At 45.6% G+C, this 19956-nt stretch overlaps 1 protein-coding gene across 1 annotated transcript; it reads left to right on the forward strand.

The window, feature by feature from the left end:
* Positions 1-15651: 15651 nt before the first annotated feature.
* On the forward strand, positions 15652-19349 carry LOC127328853 (uncharacterized). Its single transcript, XM_051355424.2, has 5 exons — positions 15652-16122; positions 16222-16408; positions 16527-16906; positions 18097-18255; positions 18352-19349. Exons 1-5 carry the CDS (start codon positions 15652-15654, stop codon positions 18724-18726), a joined length of 1572 nt encoding a protein of 523 aa, XP_051211384.1. The 3' UTR covers positions 18727-19349.
* Positions 19350-19956: the final 607 nt, after the last annotated feature.

Below are 19956 nucleotides of genomic sequence, written 5' to 3' on the forward strand. Positions count from 1 at the left end.
GACACTCCTCCATGGTTTGTGATTGTTGGACGGCACCCGAAGGATTCGGTTAGCCATGGCTTGTGTAAGCAAAGGTTGGGGGGAGTGTCATTATCATAATAAAACTAAAATAAAAAGGCACTCCTTCATGGTATGAGATTGTTGGCAGGCACCCGAGGACTCGGTTAGCCATGGTTTGTGAAAGAAAGGTTGGAAGGAGTGCCAAATAAATATGCAATAACTCATGGGAGCCGCTCTTGAAAGTCCGGTTGGCAAGGTAGTTGGTGTACCCATTACCATTCGTTGACAACAACAAACACCTCTCAAAATAATTTTACTCCTGATTTCAAAAATGAAAAGCTCTAGCGCATGTTAATCCCTGCTTCCCTCTGCGAAGGGTCAATCTTTTACTTTTATGTTGTGTCTCCATTATTTCTTTGAGCACTATCTTGAGAGCACAACTGTCATTCTTAGTATAATATGCTTGTCTCAAAATATGATTGATTGTGGTATAACTTTGATGCTTTTATCTTTGACAATCACTACTTCTAGTTTTTCTATGAACTCCAGAGGTGCCCGGGCATTTATGTTTTGCCAATCAAATACAGGCAAGCGAGATACCACTTTATCATACTCTCTTATGAACATTGCAATCCTGCTTTTATACATGATTCATGATGCTTATTATTAATTGTTGGTACCTCTCCATGATTGACATAGCTGTTAGATGATCTTATTTGCATGTACCTCATTATGAATTGCTTAAGTATTAGCCATATCATGAGAATATATACATCATATGAGCAAATGTGTTCATGAAAGTTCTTTTATCGCTCAGTTGTTAACTGAATTGCTTGAGGACAAGCAATAAGCTAAGCTTGGGGGGAGTTGATACGTCCAAAACGTATCTACTTTCCCGAATACTTTTGCTATTGTTTTGCCTCTAATTTGTGCATTTTGGATGCAACTAACACGGACTAACGCTGTTTTCAGCAGAACTGCTCTGGTGTCTCGTTTTTGTGCAGAAATCCAACTTTCGGGAAAATCCTCGGAATTTATGCAGAAGGCCCTATTTTCCCGCAGAACCGACGGAGCCGTAAGGACAAACCAGGTGGAGGCCCGAGGGCCCCACACCATAGGGCGGCGCGGCCCGGGGGGGCCGCGCGGCCATGTGGTGTGGCCCCTCGGCCGGCCTCCGACGCCCTCCTTCGGACTATTTATCGGCCTCGACCTAAAAACGCACGGGGAGAAGTCGAAGTCGCCGAAACCCTCCGTAACGCCGCCACATCGCGAAACTCCGTCGCGGGAGCCGAAGTCTCCGTTTCGGCACTCCGGGACGGGGAATTGGAGGAGATCATCGCCGCCATCACCGCCAACACCTCTACATCAACCAGCCATGTTTCCCCCATCCATGTGTGAGTAATTCCCCCGCTGTAGGCCGAAGGGGATGGTAGGGATTGGATGAGATTGGTCATGTAATAGCATAAGATTGTTAGGGCATAGTGCCTAGTGTCCGTAATTGGTACTTTGATGATATTGTTGCAACTTGTTGTGCTTAATGCTTGTCACTAGGGCCCGAGTGCCATGATCTCAGATCTGAACATGTTATTGTTTCATCAAGATAATCGTTGTTTATGGTCTTACCTATAAGTTGTATACACATGTCGCTGCCCGGAACCAATGGCCCCGAAGTGACAGAAATCGGGACAACCGGAGGGAATGGTAGCGATGTGAGGATCACATGTGTTCACGGAGTGTTAATGCTTTGCTCCGGTACTCTATTAAAAGGAGTACCTTAATATCCAGTAGTTTCCCTTGAGGCCCGGCTGCCACCGGCTGGTAGGACAAAAGATGTTGTGCAAGTTTCTCATTGCGAGCACGCACGACTATATATGGAACACATGCCTATTGATTGCTTTGTACTTGGACACCGTTTTATTATTATCTGCAAATGCCCTGCTATGATTGTTACATGAGTTTCTCTCATCCATGCAACGCCCGTCATCCGTCCCCGTGCCTACAGTATTTTAATCCTGCTGTTTACTAAAATCACTACTGCTGTCTCTGTTACTCTGCCTTTGTTATTTCACTATCGCTATCGCTATAAAACTGTTACTACTGATAAACTCTTGCGAGCAAGTCTGTTTCCAGGTGCAGCTGAATTGACAACTCCGCTGTTAAGGCTTCCAAGTGTTCTTTGTCTCCCCTTGTGTCGAATCAATAAATTGGGTTTTACTTCCCTCGAAGACTGTTGCGATCCCCTATACTTGTGGGTCATCACTCATCCATATTACTTGTACCTCACTATCTCTTCGCCGAACTAGTGCACCTATTGTATTAGGTGTGTTGGGGACACAAGAGACTTCTTGCTTTGTGGTTGCAGGGTTGCATGAGAGGGATATCTTTGACCTCTTCCTCCCTGAGTTCGATAAACCTTGGGTGATCCACTTAAGGGAAACTTGCTGCTGTTCTACAAACCTCTGCTCTTGGAGGCCCAACACTGTCTACAGGAAAAGGAGGGGGCGTAGACATCAGTGATCCACTTAAGGGAAACTTGCTGCTGTTCTACAAACCTCTTCTCTTGGAGGCCCAACACTGTCTACAAGAATAGAAGCACCCGTAGACATCAGCGGGCTTGCGATGCTCAGATATGTACGCAATTTTCATTCAATTTGAGAATTTTCATCTGAGCAAGTCCAGTGCCTCTAAAAAATTCGTCTTTACGGACTGTTCTGTTTTGACAGATTCTGCCTTTTATTTCGCATTGCCTCTTTTGCTGTGTTGGATGGATTTCTTTGTTTCATTGACTTCCAGTAGCTTTGGGCAATGTTCAGAAGTGTTAAGAATGATTGTGTCACCTCTGAACATGTGAATTTTTGATTATGCACTAACCCTCTAATGAGTTTGTTTTAAGTTTGGTGTGGAGGAAGTTTTCAAGGGTCAAGAGAGGAGGATGATATACTATGATCAAGAAGAGTGAAGAGTCTAAGCTTGGGGATGCCCCCGTGGTTCATCCCTGCATATTTCAAGAAGACCCAAGCGTCTAACCTTGGGGATGCCCAAGGCATCCCCTTCTTCATCGACAATTTATCAGGTTTTTTCTCTTGAAACTATATTTTTATTCAGTCACATCTTATGTACTTTACTTGGAGCGTCTGTTTGTTTTTGTTTTGTTTGAATAAATTTATGCTTGTGTGGGAGAGAGACACGCTCCGCTGTTGCATATGAACACATGTGTTCTTAGCTTTACTTTTAATGTTCATGGCGAAGGTTGAAACTGCTTCGTTGATTGTTATATGGTTGGAAACAGGAAATGCTTCATGTGGTAATTGGTATAATGTCTTGAATAATTTGATACTTGGCAATTGTTGTGCTCATATAGATCATGTTAAGCTCTTGCATCATGTACTTTGCACCTATTAATGAAGAACTACATAGAGCTTGTTAAAATTTGGTTTGCATGATTGGTCTCTCTAAGTCTAGATATTTTCTGGTTAAGGTGTTTGAACAACAAGGGAGACGATGTAAAGTCTTATAATGCTTACAATAAGTTCATATGTGAGTCTTGCTGCACCGTTTTATACTTGAGTTTGCTTCAAACAACCTTGCTAGCCTAGCCTTGTATTGAGAGGAATTCTTCTCGTGCATCCAAATCCTTGAGCCAAAAACTATGCCATTTGTGTCCACCATACCTACCTACCACATGGTATTTCTCTGCCATTCCAAGCAAATACTTCATGTGCTACCTTTAAACAATTCAAAAGCTATTATCTCTTATTTGTGTCAATGTTTTATAGCTCATGAGGAAGTATGTGGTGTTTTATCTTTCGATCTTGTCATTTACTTTTGACAGACTTTCACAATGGACTAGTGGCTTCATCCGCTTATCCAATAATTTTGCAAAAAGAGCTGGCAATGGGGTGCCCAGCCCCAATTAATTAACTTGCATTAATAATTCTCTTCACATGTTTTGCTCTGATTCATCAGTAAGCAACTTAATTTTGCAAATAGACACTCCTCCATGGTATGTGAAATGTTGGAAGGCACCTGAGGATTCGGTTAGCCATGGCTTGAGAAAGCAAAGGTTGGGAGGAGTGTCATCTAAAAAATAAAAAAATAAAAACTAAACTAAAGTACATGTGTAAACAAAAGAGAAGAGGGATGATCTACCTTGCTGGTAGAGATAACGTCCTTCATGGGAGCCGCTCTTGAAAGTCTGGTTGATGAGGTAGTTAGAGTGCCCACTACCATTCGTTGACAACAACAAACACCTCTCAAAACTTTACTTTTATGCTCTCTATATGATTTCAAAACTTAAAAAGCTCTAGCACATGATTTAATCCCTGCTTCCCTCTGCGAAGGGCCATTCTTTTACTTTATTGTTGAGTCAGTTCACCTACTTCTTTCTATCTTAGAAGCAAACACTTGTGTCAACTGTGCATTGATTCTTCATGTTTACCTATTGCACTTGTTATATTGCTTTATGTTGACAACTATCCATGAGATATACATGTTACAAGTTGAAAGCAATTGCTGAAACTTAATCATCCTTTGTGTTGCTTCAATGCCTTCTACTTTGAATCTATTGCTTTATGAGTTAACTCTTATGCAAGTCTTATTGATGCTTTTCTTGAAAGTAATATTCATGAAAAGTCTTTGCTATATGATTCAGTTGTTTACTCATTGTCTTCATCATTGCTTCGAATCGCTGCATTCATCTCATATGCTTTACAATAATGTTGATCAAGATTATGTTGGTAGCATGTCACTTAAGAAATTATCATTGTTATCGTTTACCTACTCGAGGGCGAGTAGGAACTAAGCTTGGGGATGCTTGATACGTCTCCAACGTATCTATAATTTCTTATGTTCCATGCTAGTTTTATGACAATACCTACATGTTTTGTTCACACTTTATATCATTTTGATGCATTTTCCGGAACTAACCTATTAACGAGATGCCGAAGTGCCAGTTCCTGTTTTCTGCTGTTTTTGGTTTCAGAAATCCTAGTAAGGAAATATTCTCGGAATTGGACGAAATCAATGCCCAGCATCTTAGAATTCCACGAAGCTTCCAGAACACCCGAGAGCCACCAGAGGAGAGCCACAGGGGGCCCACACAAGGGGCTGGTGCGGCCAGGCTAGGGCCCGCGCCACCCTGTTGTGTGGCGGCTCCGTAACCCTTCCGACTCCACCTCTTCGCATATATAAAGGTCCCTGACCTAAATCTTCGATACAGAAAAGCCACGGTACGAGAAACCTTCCAGAGCCGCCGCCATCGCGAAGCCAAGATCTGGGGGACAGGAGTCTCTGTTCCGGCATGCCGCCGGGACAGGGAAGTGCCCCCGGAAGGCATCTCCATCGACACCACCGCCATCTTCATCACCGCTGCTATCTCCCATGAGGAGGGAGTAGTTCTCCATCGAGGCTAAGGGCTGTACCGGTAGCTATGTGGTTAATCTCTCTCCCATGTACTTCAATACAATGATCTCATGAGTTGCTTTGCATGATTGAGATCCATATGATGAGCTTTGTAATCTAGATGTCGTTATGCTATTCAAGTGGATTTTACTTATGTGATCTCCGGAGACTCCTTGTCCCACGTGTGTAAAGGTGACAGTGTGTGCACCGTGTGGGTCTCTTAGGCTATATTTCACAGAATACTTGTTCACTGAGTTATGATTTGAGTTGGATGTCTCTATGAAATTGTGGTGTGTTAGTACCTCCTATGAATGCTCAAAGTGACAGCGTGGGGTGTTCATTAGTACTTGGGAATACATCTTTAAGGTTTGCCTACATGATGAATTAGAGTTCGTTATCTTGCCAGAGAGTAATTCAGAATAGCATAGTGAAGTGCTTATTTATATCCCATTATGATTGCAATGTTGAGAGTGTCCACTAGTGAAAGTATGATCCCTAGGCCTTGTTTCCAAGCACTGAAACTCCGTTTACTTACTGTTCTGTTGCATGTTTACTCGCTGCCATATTTTATTCAGATTGCTATTACCACTCATATACATCCATACTACTTGTATTTCACTATCTCTTCGCCGAACTAGTGCACCTATACATCTGACAAGTGTATTAGGTGTGTTGGGGACACAAGAGACTTCTTGTATCGTGATTGCAGGGTTGCTCGAGAGGGATATCTTTGACCTCTTCCTCCCTGAGTTCGATAAACCTTGGGTGATCCACTTAAGGGAAACTTGCTGCTGTTCTACAAACCTCTTCTCTTGGAGGCCCAACACTGTCTACAAGAATAGAAGACCCGTAGACATCAGCGGGCTTGCGATGCTGCAATATAATAAATATAGTGATGGCATATCTCTTTCTCACAAAACAAGGCTCGGGGGCTTGTACCCGACAAATTCACAAAATATACTCGACTTCACAACATATCTCAATTTACACGCCTTGGTTCCATAAAAAACCTTGCGAAAGATAAAGATAGGCACGCCAGCCAAAATACTCGGGGGCTGGAAGAAAAGAGATAACACAAACTTTGCCTTGACTTCACATAAGTCTCGCAATAACGGTTACAATTTATACGACTTAAAATATATTCAGCACATGCCAAATGCATCAGGGAAAAGAAAAAAACTAGTCACTATATAAATCTATCTATGGTTATGTTCTCCCTGGCAGCGCGAATAATCTGCGTTGAGTCATCACACCGAAGATCTGTGAAGAAAGCAGCATCGTACCGAATAAGCTCATCGATCATTTTTTCGGCTACAGGCGATACAACTTCATTGTGTTTGTCAACGTTCACCCTCCTCTTCGACGTCTTGCGGGAAAAAATGTCGAAGAGATTGTTGAAGTCCAATTTCGAGTGACAGACCCTCAACCAAATCAGAGCAAACTTCGCACTGGCCACCATCTGCGCCTTTACAAAGTCGTGGATACTCTCTACATCTTTGAATTTATCCATCAGCTCAGTGAGATTTGCAGGCTGAGGGTTTCGAGGAAATAGAGTGTTATTTATAATGGCCAGAGTACTGCCAAAGAAATCACGAAATTCCCGGACTTGAGCGGCTCAATCCTAGAAACGAATGATTCGGCGAGTGCGATCTTTGTCCGCCCTGAAATCAATGTCGTTCTGTTTGGCAAGTCGAAGAAGTACTTCGACTCGCGAATTAACGCATTGTTCTTCGGTGACAGCATCCAGAAACGAACCTATATGCAACAACGAAAACAACAGAGTGTGAGAAGGGATACGATGAATGTCAAGGAAGAGAAAGGATAAAGCGTAACATACCCGCCATATCCTGACTTACATCAGTCATGAGGTCAAGCATATAATCTTCGCGTTTAGTAGCCCGCAAGGCATCGACAGCAGCATATTCTTTCAATTTTAGAGCCTCTTGTGCTTGTTGAAGTGCAGCTTATTCACGATCCGAAGATTTGCGAGACTGGTCCATAACAATCACAGCCTGTTTCCTCATAGCTTGGAGTTGCTGTCGAAGATCGGAAAGTTCTTGATGAATTTAGTCAGCGCACGAAGAATCGTCCAAGAAAACGCCGGCAGGAGCTCTCGCAGAATGAGAAGTGGCGGGTGAAGCGTTGGAAGGTCCGGCAGCTTCGGTATAGTTATCAAAAATCAACTGGAATAATGAAATATCGACATCAATCATTCAGCAAGGAACACTTTTTCATTAACATTCAATACATATACATAAAAGAGGGTCCTTACAAAAGGCGACTCCTAGCGAGTCGACATGAATTGTCGCGAGTAGCAAAAGAAGGCGACAACTACAAAAGGAAAGGAAAAATAGACACGGGTTGGTCTACTTGACCTCCGTCCTGGCAGTGCTAGTGGACGCAACAGACTTCGGGTCAAGATAGGCGATGATTTTCTTCGACTGGGGCTTGGCGTCCCTCACCAGAGCCTTCCACTTTTCCTTGTTCAGTCCTTGGGGAGTGCCAACCTTCACCCAGTCAACTTCCTGGCCGCTGGTAGCGACCAAGCGGATGGTCCCTTCGACTCCAATATTCAGGCTGCCCTGACGATGGGCCAAAGCAGGATCTTCCTTCGTCAGGAAGCGTTGGACGAGCTCAGAGAAAATCTCTGGCTGCGTCTCCTTGGGGAAGAAATGGGGGAAGATGCGCTTAAACGCGGACCGGGCATTGGAAATGTTGGTGTGTGCCAAGTCGCCATTTAGCTCAAGGATTGAGAGAGTGTCGAGCAGACGATCCTCGGTCTCCTTGTGCAAGGTATATTCTTCACCCATCCGCTCTGCTGGAGCAAATCAAGGGTTCATCAACATTAGAGACAAACAAATAAAGGCAGAAGCAAAAGGCAAGTGAAGTAAAATCGTAGTAGTGAATCTTCGGTTCTGTGTGTCAAAGCGGTCTAGTATGGCGTTTTCACGCTCAATTTGCCGGGCCTCTCTCTCGCTTAAAGCATCCTCAGCAGTCTTGAGTCTTTGGCGGAGATCCTCGACTGCTGCGGCTTCTTTTTCGGCTTTCTTGCGAGCCGTCTCACTGGACTTAAGCTTGGCCTCCAGCGCATCAGCACGTTCTTCGGCTTGGCGGAGCGCTTCTGAAAAGGGAAAATCAAAAGGCAAAGGACAATCATCAGAAGGCGAACAATCTTATGGTAAAAATATGAGTCATAGCAGGAACAATGCAGTTTTACCTCTCAAAGATTCAGCTTCATCACGGAACCCAATAAATTGGGAGCCCAGGTTGATGAGATCCTTCATTAAGGGCTGTCAAAAAACAATAAGATAGAAACAATATAGTCGGGGAAAGAAAACTCGACATGGATGGACCAACATAGGCAAAAAAGGAAAATTCGACAAGCAAAACAAAGGAAAAAAGTAACTTACATAATCCATCAGAGGAGTCGAAGAACTCCCAGTGAAAATCTCTTGAGTACTACCAGCCCCGGTTTTTGCTTTCTTCGGCAAAGGTGCTCGGGGGCTGGGCACAGGAGTTCACGCTTCCGTGTTCTGCTTTGGGGAGGCGATGTTTCCGCAGCAGTGCGGTGTTCTTCGGAAAGAACCATGGTATTGGACGTACTCGTAGGAGTCGTGCCATGAATTGCGGGTTCTTCCTCCTTTGCTCCTTCCTCAGATCTTTCAATATAGAAGAAAACCAAAATGTGAGAATACCAAAGAACAAAGAGATAGGCACATGCAAAAAATAAAGCAACTCACGAGCTAACAGCGCCATCATCGTCAAAGGGGGGTCGAAGGCACCCTCTTCTTCCGGAGAAGATTCTTCGGTAGTCGGTTCAGCAGGCTTGGAGGCACCGTACTCTTTGACATCGTTTCTTTTCCTCTTGCGCCCAGGAGAAGTGGCAGGAGCAGGAGAGACGGAATGACCAGAATCAGATTGTTGCTCTAACCCGGTTTCTTTTTCGGAGGAACCCGTGGATTTTTGAGAACCTGCAGTTTCACTCTCAGGAAGAGAGGATTCTTTCGAATCGTCAGTAACAACCATTCGACCGTCCACCTCTCCACCTTCAGGGAGTGGGGGAAGCGAAGAGAGAATTTGGTGGTCCTGCAAAGCACAAAGCAAAGAAAATACAAGGAAATAAGAACACGAAGAAAATCAGTAGTAGTCGACAAAAATAGAGAGCTTAACCCAAAAAAAATACTTACTTTGGGAAGAGCGTGGGAAGCACTGAATGGTTCCACACGATAGGATGAAGGAACGGGGTGGTTTTTGTTCAGAGAGGTAAAACGTCGGACGAGCCTCTCCAAGTCCTTCTCAGAGAGATCTTTGGCAGACGGTCGACATCTTTAGCCACGGAGTACATCCAAAGAGGGTTTTTGCGAGCCTGCAGTGGCTGCACTCGAATTCTAAGGAAGTACGCGATCATCTGAACACCCGAAAGTTCTTTTCCGTCGGTGTTTTGGAGTTGATGGATGCGAGTCATCAGGGCTTCAGTGGTCGCTCTTTCTTCAGCAGTCGCCTCTGTGTCCCAGCATCGGCGCCTCTGAATTTCTTCGGTAGCTTCAAACGGCGCGATACTGTACTCCTGGGCGAGGGCAGACTCATCCTGGATGTACAGCCATTTCTTGCGCCACCCTTGGATGGAGTCGGGGAATTTAACATCGAAATAATCAACATCGGGGCGAACGCAGATGCAAACGCCACCTACATTGTACACGAAGTTCCTAGAGTTGTTGCGCCGGAGATAAAAAAATGCGTTTCCACAGGCCCCAATGAGGATGGATGCCGAGGAAACACTCGCAGAGAGTGATGAAAATAGAAATGTGGAGGAGAGAATTCGGGGTCAGCTGGTGCAGCTGAATCCCGTAGATGAACAAATGTCGACGAAGAAATTCATGGATCGGAGTGGAGAGAGCGTGAATAAGGAAATCGATGAATGTTACCCGGAATCCGATAGGAGGATGTGGGAAGCTTTCATCTCCGGGAAACTTCAAGGATTCCTGCTTCTTCAGCAGGCCAAGCTTCTTCAGCTTCTTCAGGTCCTGGTTCGAGATCTTCGATCACTCCGAGCCAGAAACCTGCGTCTTCTCCACGGGTGCGTCGGTGCCCGAAGCCTTGTGGTTCAGCAGCTTTGTGCGTGGCGCCATGGGGAGTGCTTTGGTGGAAAAGTGAGGCGAACGGAAGCAACATCGCAACAAGCTTGAGGAACGACAATGGCGGAGAGAGAGAGAGATCAGATGTGCGGCATGGCGAAGGGGATGAATGAGCACGATGCGGTAAATTTATAGCGAGAAGTTGATCCGCCAAACCGTTGGATGAAAAGGGGGAGTGTTTTCAGCCCTACGCGTGTCCAAAAGGGTAAACAAATCTTATCAGTCTGAAATTACTGGGCGGAAGTTACTGCGCGCGTGCCGAAAATTACGGAGGACGTGTGTCCCCCACTTGTACGACGTGTCGATAGCGCAGAGTTTTAGACCCACGACCCAGTGAGGTGACATGAGTCGTGGCTTTTCAACGCAAGCATCGTGGCTACCGTCAGCAACGACGTCATTCAAGAAAGCTTCGACAGCTTTAAAAAATATAGCAACAAGAAAATTTTGGCTAATTAAAAAGAGAAACTTTGGGAGCCTATGATCAAATGCAAGCATCTGCTCATATGTTCGGGGGCTACTCTTATCAGAAGTATCATTTTTTACTTCTGATAAGAGGGTAAGGTGAAAGACAAAAATATAGAGTTGGTCAAAGATAGCAAAAGTTGAGTCTACAGCCAAGTGCAAACATTTGACTGTAGCCTCGGGGGCTAGTCCCATCGGGAGCGCTGGTCGCGCACCCGATGAATTATGAAGGAGAAAAAACAAGACAATATCGAAGAACGAGTGAGACGTTTTTATCGTACATCTTCGAGTTACACATAACTCGTCATGTACTCCCATCGGGAGATCAAGATATTGTCATTTAATGACTCGAAGAAATTGGCAACTTCAGCAGCCGATAAAGGCACTCGACAATATATTTCCAGAGCGCGTCCGCCGCGGTAAAAACTTTGGATGCCGTAAAAATTTACGAAGGTAAGTCCCCAGGATCCGTCCTGTGTGGCGTGGTATCGCACCCGGATGCGCTCTACTACTCTATCTGTATCAACAGATACGAAGAAAAATCCTAGCGGACGCGTTAGGTACTCGATAAAACATGTCTGGAATTCGATTTGCGATAAGTCCTTAAGCGGCATATGTCTAATTACACCAGCATCCCGAGTTCAAGTCCAGGGACTTGAGTTCGAAGTAGGTTTATGCGGATTTGCCACAAGAGCAGTTAACTGGTACCTGATCCGTCAGATGAACCAGCCCCATTTACCAGCATCCCTGTACAAAATAGACGCTAAAACAGAAATATTCGACTCCTTGGTATAAACAGATATAGTTTGATTCTACATCGAAGATTTTGGTCGATTCTACGATTCAAACAAAATCTCGGGGGCTACTGACATAGGCATCCCGGATGGGCCTGCCGAATAAGGTACCCGAGGTTATCTGGAGGCCCATGGTCCGAAGTTTTCAAGGCCCAGAAGCCCAGCAAGCGTCGATATGGAAGATAGAGTTATGTTAGGAATCGAGAGTCATGTAATTATACGGGAAAGATTCAGAGAGTCTCCCGGAATTTGTAACTTGTACGACAAGAAGATCCCTCGGCTCTCTTATATTAAGGGGAGCCGAGGGGTTGAGAATCATCGAATCTATTATCCACAAACCCTAGTTTTTTACTTTGTTGAGCACCTTTTCGGCTGAACCTTCGAGATCTATTTGCCCTCTACTTTCTATGAAAACTCAATTCTACAATCTGTAGGCATTGACAAGTTAATCCCTTATCACTTACATTCTATAAAGCATACATAATAATAAATGGCATTGTAAGCAGATTAAGGATTAAAGATTCGAAATTTTTAGAAGGGAGACAATTAAAACATTTGGATGGCAGAAAAGTTTTAATTGATTCATCCATAAATAGTATTTCCATCTAGTACTTGGCAACTCTTTCTTTTTCAAAAAACTTGTTTTGAAACTAAGATTCAAAAGATGTTTTTTTTGGCAGAGAGGTAGTTCAATTAGAAAATATTACATGATTAAATAGAAATATATCTGTAAATAAAAAATAAAGGAGGTTTAGGAATAACAGATTAGGCGATGTGAGAGGCCTCCTATCTTTTACAAGTAACTAAGTTGTGGTTGTTCTTGGTTCTTGTTGGCTGGCAGGATCGACACTTCATGCTGGGGCGAGAAGACATGATGTCTTCTTCGGTGACACCTTGGAGGATGTGGTGCGACGAGATCCGCTGGTGTACAAGCAGTCACGGTATCACCTCTTTAGGGTCGGGATTTCTTTAGGCCCGACGCGAAACCCAACCCGATCCGAGAAATGCCCAGGTGTAAGGTATAAAGTAGTCCATATTGAGAAATGTCGAGGTCAACACTAGTTAGGTTTTCTCATTTTGCAATGTTTTAGCCATGTTCTAAACTACCTATTAGTTTGTGTAATGTTCCTTCTCTCTACTTAAATGAAATACAAAAAAATGAACATAGTTATTCTAATGTAAAAATAAGTTTGGGGGACGCCTTTGGGAGGCACGGCTTGGAGAGACGGGCCCCAAGCGCGACACGAAGCGAAAGCGTCCCCCCAAACTACTTAGGATGCACATTGTTAAGACGTATTTGTCCACTCATTGTTGTTGTTTAGCATAATCCACTCTTTGTTAAGAGAATCTCCAACATACTCGCGGTAGAGCCGCGCGCTAAAAAAAATTACAACGCCGTTTTTACTGTTTTAGCGCGCACATTTGCAAATCGCTTCACTAGGTGAGGAAAAATTTGCGCGTGGCTGTCAAGCTCTTCATCAGGCGCGGTAAAACGCAGCGCACGCGGTAGGGTTTTGGTGCTTGATCAATTAGAATATGCAACCACATGGACACAAACAATAAAATATATGCAAGACATAATTCAAGAGCTAGACATAGTTCTAGACAACCGACTAATAAGAAACAAAGTTCATGCAAAAAACTAGTAAATATCTATGATCATTCATCATCACCATCTTCTTTTGAACTTTGGTTGTGTGTGCATTAGTAGAGTGAATTGGAGGAGATGGTATGAAGCCATCATTGGAAGTAGGCATGGACGGCATTGGAGAAACCATTGACATGAATCCACCCGGAGGAGCTCCCATGGCACCCATTCCTACATTACCTCCCATGTCATCAAGGTTGGATGTGTCCATCAAAAAGAAATTCTTCTCTTTCTCAATGAGGCGCTGATTCTCCTGAGTTGCGTCCCTCTTCTCCTCTAGTGCCAACCTTCTCTCGTCGGCGGTCGCCCTTCTCTCCTCGGCCACCACCCTCCTCCTTTCGACATCAGCATCTTTCTCTCTACTCAACTTCCTCTCCTCTACCGCATCCTTTCTTGCTTGCACCATAGTTGCCATAGCTTTGTTAAAATCTTTATCTCCAGACTTGCTCTTTGCTAGTTTAGCTTGTTTCTTTCCAATCGGTCTTCCCCATGTTGTTTTTGCAATAGAGTTAGGAGTTTCTTCACTTGATGATGAATCTTCAAGGCCAATGACACCATCTATTGTTCCTTTGATTGCTTTTCTTAACTTGATTGGGACTTCTAATCCATCGGGATTCCTCCACTTTTCTTCATTCTTAAATTCACTCCAACAATGGTACAAAACAACAAATTTCCCTTCATCCATCTTGCCCTTCTTGTTTGGCTTAGGATCTCCCATGAATAATTTTTGGGCAATCTCGTTCTACATAAGTAAAAATAGTTATTAGTGCAAATAGAACAAATAAACAAGACGAGAGACCAACAGTTAGTGCATATAGAATTTACCCTATCTTTCTCATTGGTACCACTAGAGTTTATTTTGTCAACCTGTGCCAACACCCCGACCACTTTGAACAATCGGTGTTGATAACTTCCCATCGCGACAGAAGAGACCTGTCCGTGCACTCATATCCCGTAGTGCAAGTTCTGTTGTACATGTCTGTAATCCTTGCCCCGTATGTATCTTTTGTTTGATATGTGTCGGTAGCCGGATTCATACCCACCTTGAACCACATTTTGCAAAGCAAAACGACTTCTTCGGCACTAAAGTTGACCAATCGTCCCCCCTTCGGCGCATCGACCAAACCCTCACCATCCAAATCCACTCCATATGTACCACTATCATGATGCAGAGACGAATATTCTTGCGAATAATCGGACCCAATATTCATACGTGACATGAATGTCTCGTCATCAACACTACATAAAAATTGTATCAAATTCTATTCATCTACACAAATAATATTCATCTAAACATGTATGTAGCAAAGAGCAAGTCCATACCTAGCGGTCATATCGTCGCCCATGTTGGGTGCGCCTGAATCCGGTGCAAATGGCTCCGGTGGTGGTGGTGGTGGAGGAGGCATCTGTGGTGCCGTTGCAACGACAGGCGCCTCGGAAATCTTTGACTTCTTCACCCCCGATTTTTTCTGCACTACCGTGGCCGCCGACGACCGCTTCGTGACTGGTTTCTTCATCGGGGGGAGGTGCTGCCGATGCCGGCGCAGTGCTTCTGGTCGCCGATCCTGGCGCGACGAATAGGTTCTGCACGAGCGAGGCGCTAGGGTTGGCCGTTGCCACCGCGGGAGAAGCTGCGGCCGGCGGATCAGAGTCCGCGAAAGTGAAATCCGGCGGGAGAGGAGCGGAGCGGCCTTCCATCGCCGGTGAATCGCGCACGTGGGAGTGAGAGAGGGGCGAAATCAGGAGCGCGGTAGGGGAATGTCGAGCGGTTGCCTTTCGCGCGTTTGCATTTTCCTTTACCGCGTGGTGCCTCGTGGATCAAATATGCAGAAAAAATAGCTGCTAGAGCGACATTTTTTCGGCGTAGGCGCACTAAACTAACGGTTTTTACTTCGCGACCGCGTTTTAACACGTTTGTTGGCGCGGCATATTTCGGCGATGTAAACGTCGCTGCTACCACGCTGTAAAACTATACCGTGCGCTGCGCAGTGTTTTCCTCCACGGGACGCGCTTTTTAGACTGCACCGCAAGCGCGGACGCAAAAAATGCTCCTCCACCAGACGCTCCAAAATATTATTCTATTTATTATCGTGTATTTTTTTCCAGAATATTTTGTAACTCAAAAATATTTTGGTGTCCATGTAGATAGTGGTAGAATTAAGTGTCGTGACCATAGAGGATATTTTTTTTAATCAGCCTGAGATGCACGGTTATGTCCACCGTCAAAACAAGGAAAGCGTCTCCCTTTGCTCTGCAGCCTGAGCCAACTCCGTCTCCAGCTTCTCCCCTCTTCTTCCTCAGCTCCGGTCCCCCTCCCTCTACTCTAGGGCAGAGAGGCGATTCCTCCACCTTGCCGCCTTCTAGAACCTTCCACGCCCTGCGCGCTCCGCCCCTCCTCGCCTCCCTCTCCTCCGTCTCCCCGCTCCCCGCTCACTGCCCTGCGCGCTGCGCTGCAACGATGAGGATGGTCTCCATCCATGCGCCGCCGCCGCCGACCCTGTCCTGGGCCATAAGGCTGGCCTGTATCCTCTCCTGGGCCTCAATCCCCATCCCACGGCCCAACTCCACGCTCCTCCCGCTCGTTAAATTTCCCCCGCTTCTCCTCCCCCTTCCCTGCTTCCCCTGTTTCGCGATCGCCCGCTTCGTCTCCGACTCCGAGCTCCACCGCGCACCGCCTTCTCCCGCACTCCGCTCCACGCGCAGGTAGCCCACGCGCCCCACCCACAACAACAACTATCTTCTTCTTCTCGCAATTCACAAGCACTTGTTTGCTCTGAAGCAGGCGGAGGGATTGGGCTTCCTATTCTGCAACAAGAAGCACCTCCTTCTCGTTGCAGGCTTCTCCCACCACCAACAAGGGCACCGCGCCGTCAAGGACCAACAAGGGGCACCGCAGGAAGGCGCCAAGGGCCAACAAGGACCAGCAGCAGAAGAAGAAGCGTCGACGGCCAACAAGGCCGCGGCCGCAGGTATCGCACGCACGCACGCGGCCAAGAAACCAAGAACACTCTTCCTGTTTTCTCTAGAGCAACATTCTTCTTGCTCTAGAAATCTGACACTTCTTGCCTCTTATTCTGCAAGAAGAAGAGGAAGAAGAAGGTGTCTCCGACCTCCAAGAAGCTACCCGCAATAACCCCTCCCCTCTCCAGCAAGTGCAGCCGGAGCTGCGGATTCCGACCATGCCGACTTCCCTGTCGGCCTTTGTCCAGGAGTTGCTCCGCCTACTGCAGATGCCGACCATGCCGGCCTGGCTGTCGGCCTTTTTCCAGCGGTCCCGGACCGACGACGCCCCCGTCCCCGTCCCCGTCGACGCCCCCGTCTCCGACCCCCTCATCGCGCCTCAAAGGGAGGAGACGAGAATTAGGCTAACGGCCTTGTACAGGCATAGCGTCGACAGCGCGGCTGCGCGTCGTTGGAAGAATAAACCTGCAGCTCGGGTTCTCCGTACAGGTCCTACTATCGATGAGGTAAGTTGCAACTGCTGGCAGTCTTGCATTTTCGGTTTCCATCGCTGGAATGGTCGTCTCTGTTGCACTTCTTTCTCTACTATCACTTTCACTTGCAAAATATAATATAATTGACCAGCATCAGTTTCTTGTTCGGCTGATTGATGAAACAATTCACCTCTCACTTATCTCACTGAACCTGACTGACATTGTATGGCTACAAAATAGGAGTCGGCATGGCATTAGTTGTGAGAAAATTCTGTTTGTTAATCATTTGTGTTATTGATTGGTGGATATGTTTCAGTTGCTGGCAGCACATAATGTCAGTATGAATTAACTAATGCCATTTGAATTGCAGAATTCCACCGTACCTCCTTGTTTTCTCTTCCCTCAACTTAAGGATTTTAGTCTAAGACATGCAACAACTGCATAGCCTGTATAACAGGGGTTGACGTGTTCATGTCAATTTTTCCAATCTAGAAACCATGAAACTTCATTCTGTTTAGTTATTATTTGTAAGCACCATCTACAGCAACGGATGACTAATACCTGCCAAACAAAAATGTTTAAACTTTGTGGAAAAAACTAACCGGCACATCACATCAGCCTATATGATGAGTAGCTTACATCGGAAACCTGAACTACATATAATTTGATTTGATCAATGTAGTGTTTCTGAATTGTAGGCGATAAAAATATTCTGCATTTTCCTAGATTTATTAATGCATTTATGCAACATCATTATACACGGGAAGAGATTGGTAATGCACATGCTCTTCTCTCAGTATATTCTATAATGTACAAACAATCAAGGCATACATGGACTATACATAGTACAATGTGTGCTTGAAAGTGGTTTCTTTTAGGATCTTCATCTATTTTAGAAGAGTTCCTTGAAATTTAACAAAAACGTTGCACTGTGTTAGTCATTTCAGTATGAGTTGATATGCCAAAATAAGAGTTCTACAGTTACATATCATGAAGTTAAGGTGGTTCATAGATCTTTCATGTTTGATAGCCGAGGTATAGAGTTTACAGATATAAAGAAGGGGATAGCCCTCTGAAAATTAGATATTCCTTTTTCTAACAGTATGCTGCGAAGAAAAATCTGTACCATATTTAGAATTTAAACCATTAATGTAGATTCTGTCTTCAGAATATAAAATCATATCTCATCCTAACTTATATCCATCTTTATACATTGTAAACAGCACCTTCAAAAGGATGCTGAAATTACTGATCCATACGAGCAGGAGAAGTTTCATATCGATTATCTCACCATAAGATCAGCCAGTAAATATGGGTGGGATACTTGTGCTGCTTGTTATTTTCAGGATCCCAACAGCATCGTCGACACAAAGACAGGAAAGGTGAGTATTGCTCATACTAGTAGGGTTGGCTGCTGATTATGTTTTTTGGTTTATAGCATATTTCTCTCTTAAATTAATTAAACTTCTTATGAGCAGCTGGAGAAGCACTTTAATAACAACCACCATGAGGATGAAAAGCCGAAGAGATGCAAAGTGTGCGACGCCTTGTTTCACAGTCAGCGGCTTAAGGGCGTGTTCGGCAACCCTCCGGCTCCCAGATCCGCGGTGCTCCGGCCCGGAGCAGCGCCGAACGTGGCAACTCCACGGAGCCAGATCCGCGGAGCAGGACGATTCGGCTGTGTAATTCGCGGAGCACCTATTTTGCTGATCCGCGGAGCAGCCTGTCGCGGAGCAGCAGTTAATTACGACGCTCTGCCACCGCCAAGTGAAAAAACTGCTCGGTTGGATTCCATCCTTCCCCAAGCGAGGCTCTCTCCCACACCACGCCAAGTGCTCCCGACCCGTCCTTGAACTAGCCGCCACAGGCTCCCGAGCCGCCGCCGCACCTCAACTCCGGCGTCGCCATCTGCCCGAGCCGCCGGAGCTGGCCGTCCGTCCGAGCCGCCGGAGCTGGCCGTCCGCCCGAGGTCGCCGTCTGCCCGAGCTGCCGGAGCTGTCCGTCCGCCGGCGCGCCGCTCCCGGCCTCCAAGCCGGTACCCGTCCTGCGATGGCAGCCGACCTTCACCTACTGTGCTGCACCCTCCCCGTCGCCCCTTCACCTCTCCCAGCCCACCCGCTCGGCCCCGTCGCTGCTGTCACGCTCGGCTCCGATTCCATTATCCCGAGCTCCTAATCCAGAGCAAGAAGAGGATATGTGCCACGATCTCCTTGGTCCTTGTCCTCTCTGAAAGCAGGGAGTGGTGCTGCTACAGCTGCGGGAGGAGGAGGTAACACGAGCAATCGTCGGATCTGAGGAGAAGCAGGATTGGGCATTTGGGGAAGATAACTATGACGTGGGGGTCCACCCGTCATTGTCTCACATAAAAGACGGGAGCTGGCCGAACGTTCTGAGCTTCGTGGGAGAAGTGCGGAGTCGGATCTGAGAGCCGGATTTGAGGATTTAGAGAAGCTAGGAGGCTTCCGAACACGCCCTAAGTGGCACATCAAATTTTGCCACCCTGGACATTGCAGTCGGTTAGTTATGATATGAAACATGTTTTCCTTTGTCTTTGTGTGTGCCTGTTATATGATATTTCAACCAAATGTCAAGTTAATTTAAACTCAATTCCTTCATTAGCATAATGTATTCAGCTCCGTGCACACCACATTTTGTTTGAACTTGGGTTCATAGCTCTGTGCACACCACATTTTGTTTGAACTTGAGCTCTTATTAAGAAACAGGGTATGAGGGAACCATACAAACATTCATGGTCAGACCACGCAGTTGGTTAGTTATGATACGACAACATGTTTCCCTTTTTCTTCGTGTGTGCCTATTATGATATTTCAACCAAATGTCAAGTTAATTTAGACTCAATTCCTTCATTAGCATAATGTGTTCAGCTCTGTGCACACCACATATTGTTTGTACTTGGGCTCACATTAACCATGTAGGGAGGCTCTGCGCTGTCTGAGGTTTTGATCAGGAGAATGCAGTCTCCTTCCAATGCTTTTCTGTGTTTTCACAAAAATAGGGTAAACAGGCTGTTTCCTTTAGGGTCAATCAGAAGTTCCATGTCTCTAGCATCTTGCACCCAGATA

The sequence above is a fragment of the Lolium perenne genome, chromosome 2 (genome assembly GCF_019359855.2).
Source record: "Lolium perenne isolate Kyuss_39 chromosome 2, Kyuss_2.0, whole genome shotgun sequence".
Lineage (NCBI taxonomy): Eukaryota > Viridiplantae > Streptophyta > Magnoliopsida > Poales > Poaceae > Lolium > Lolium perenne.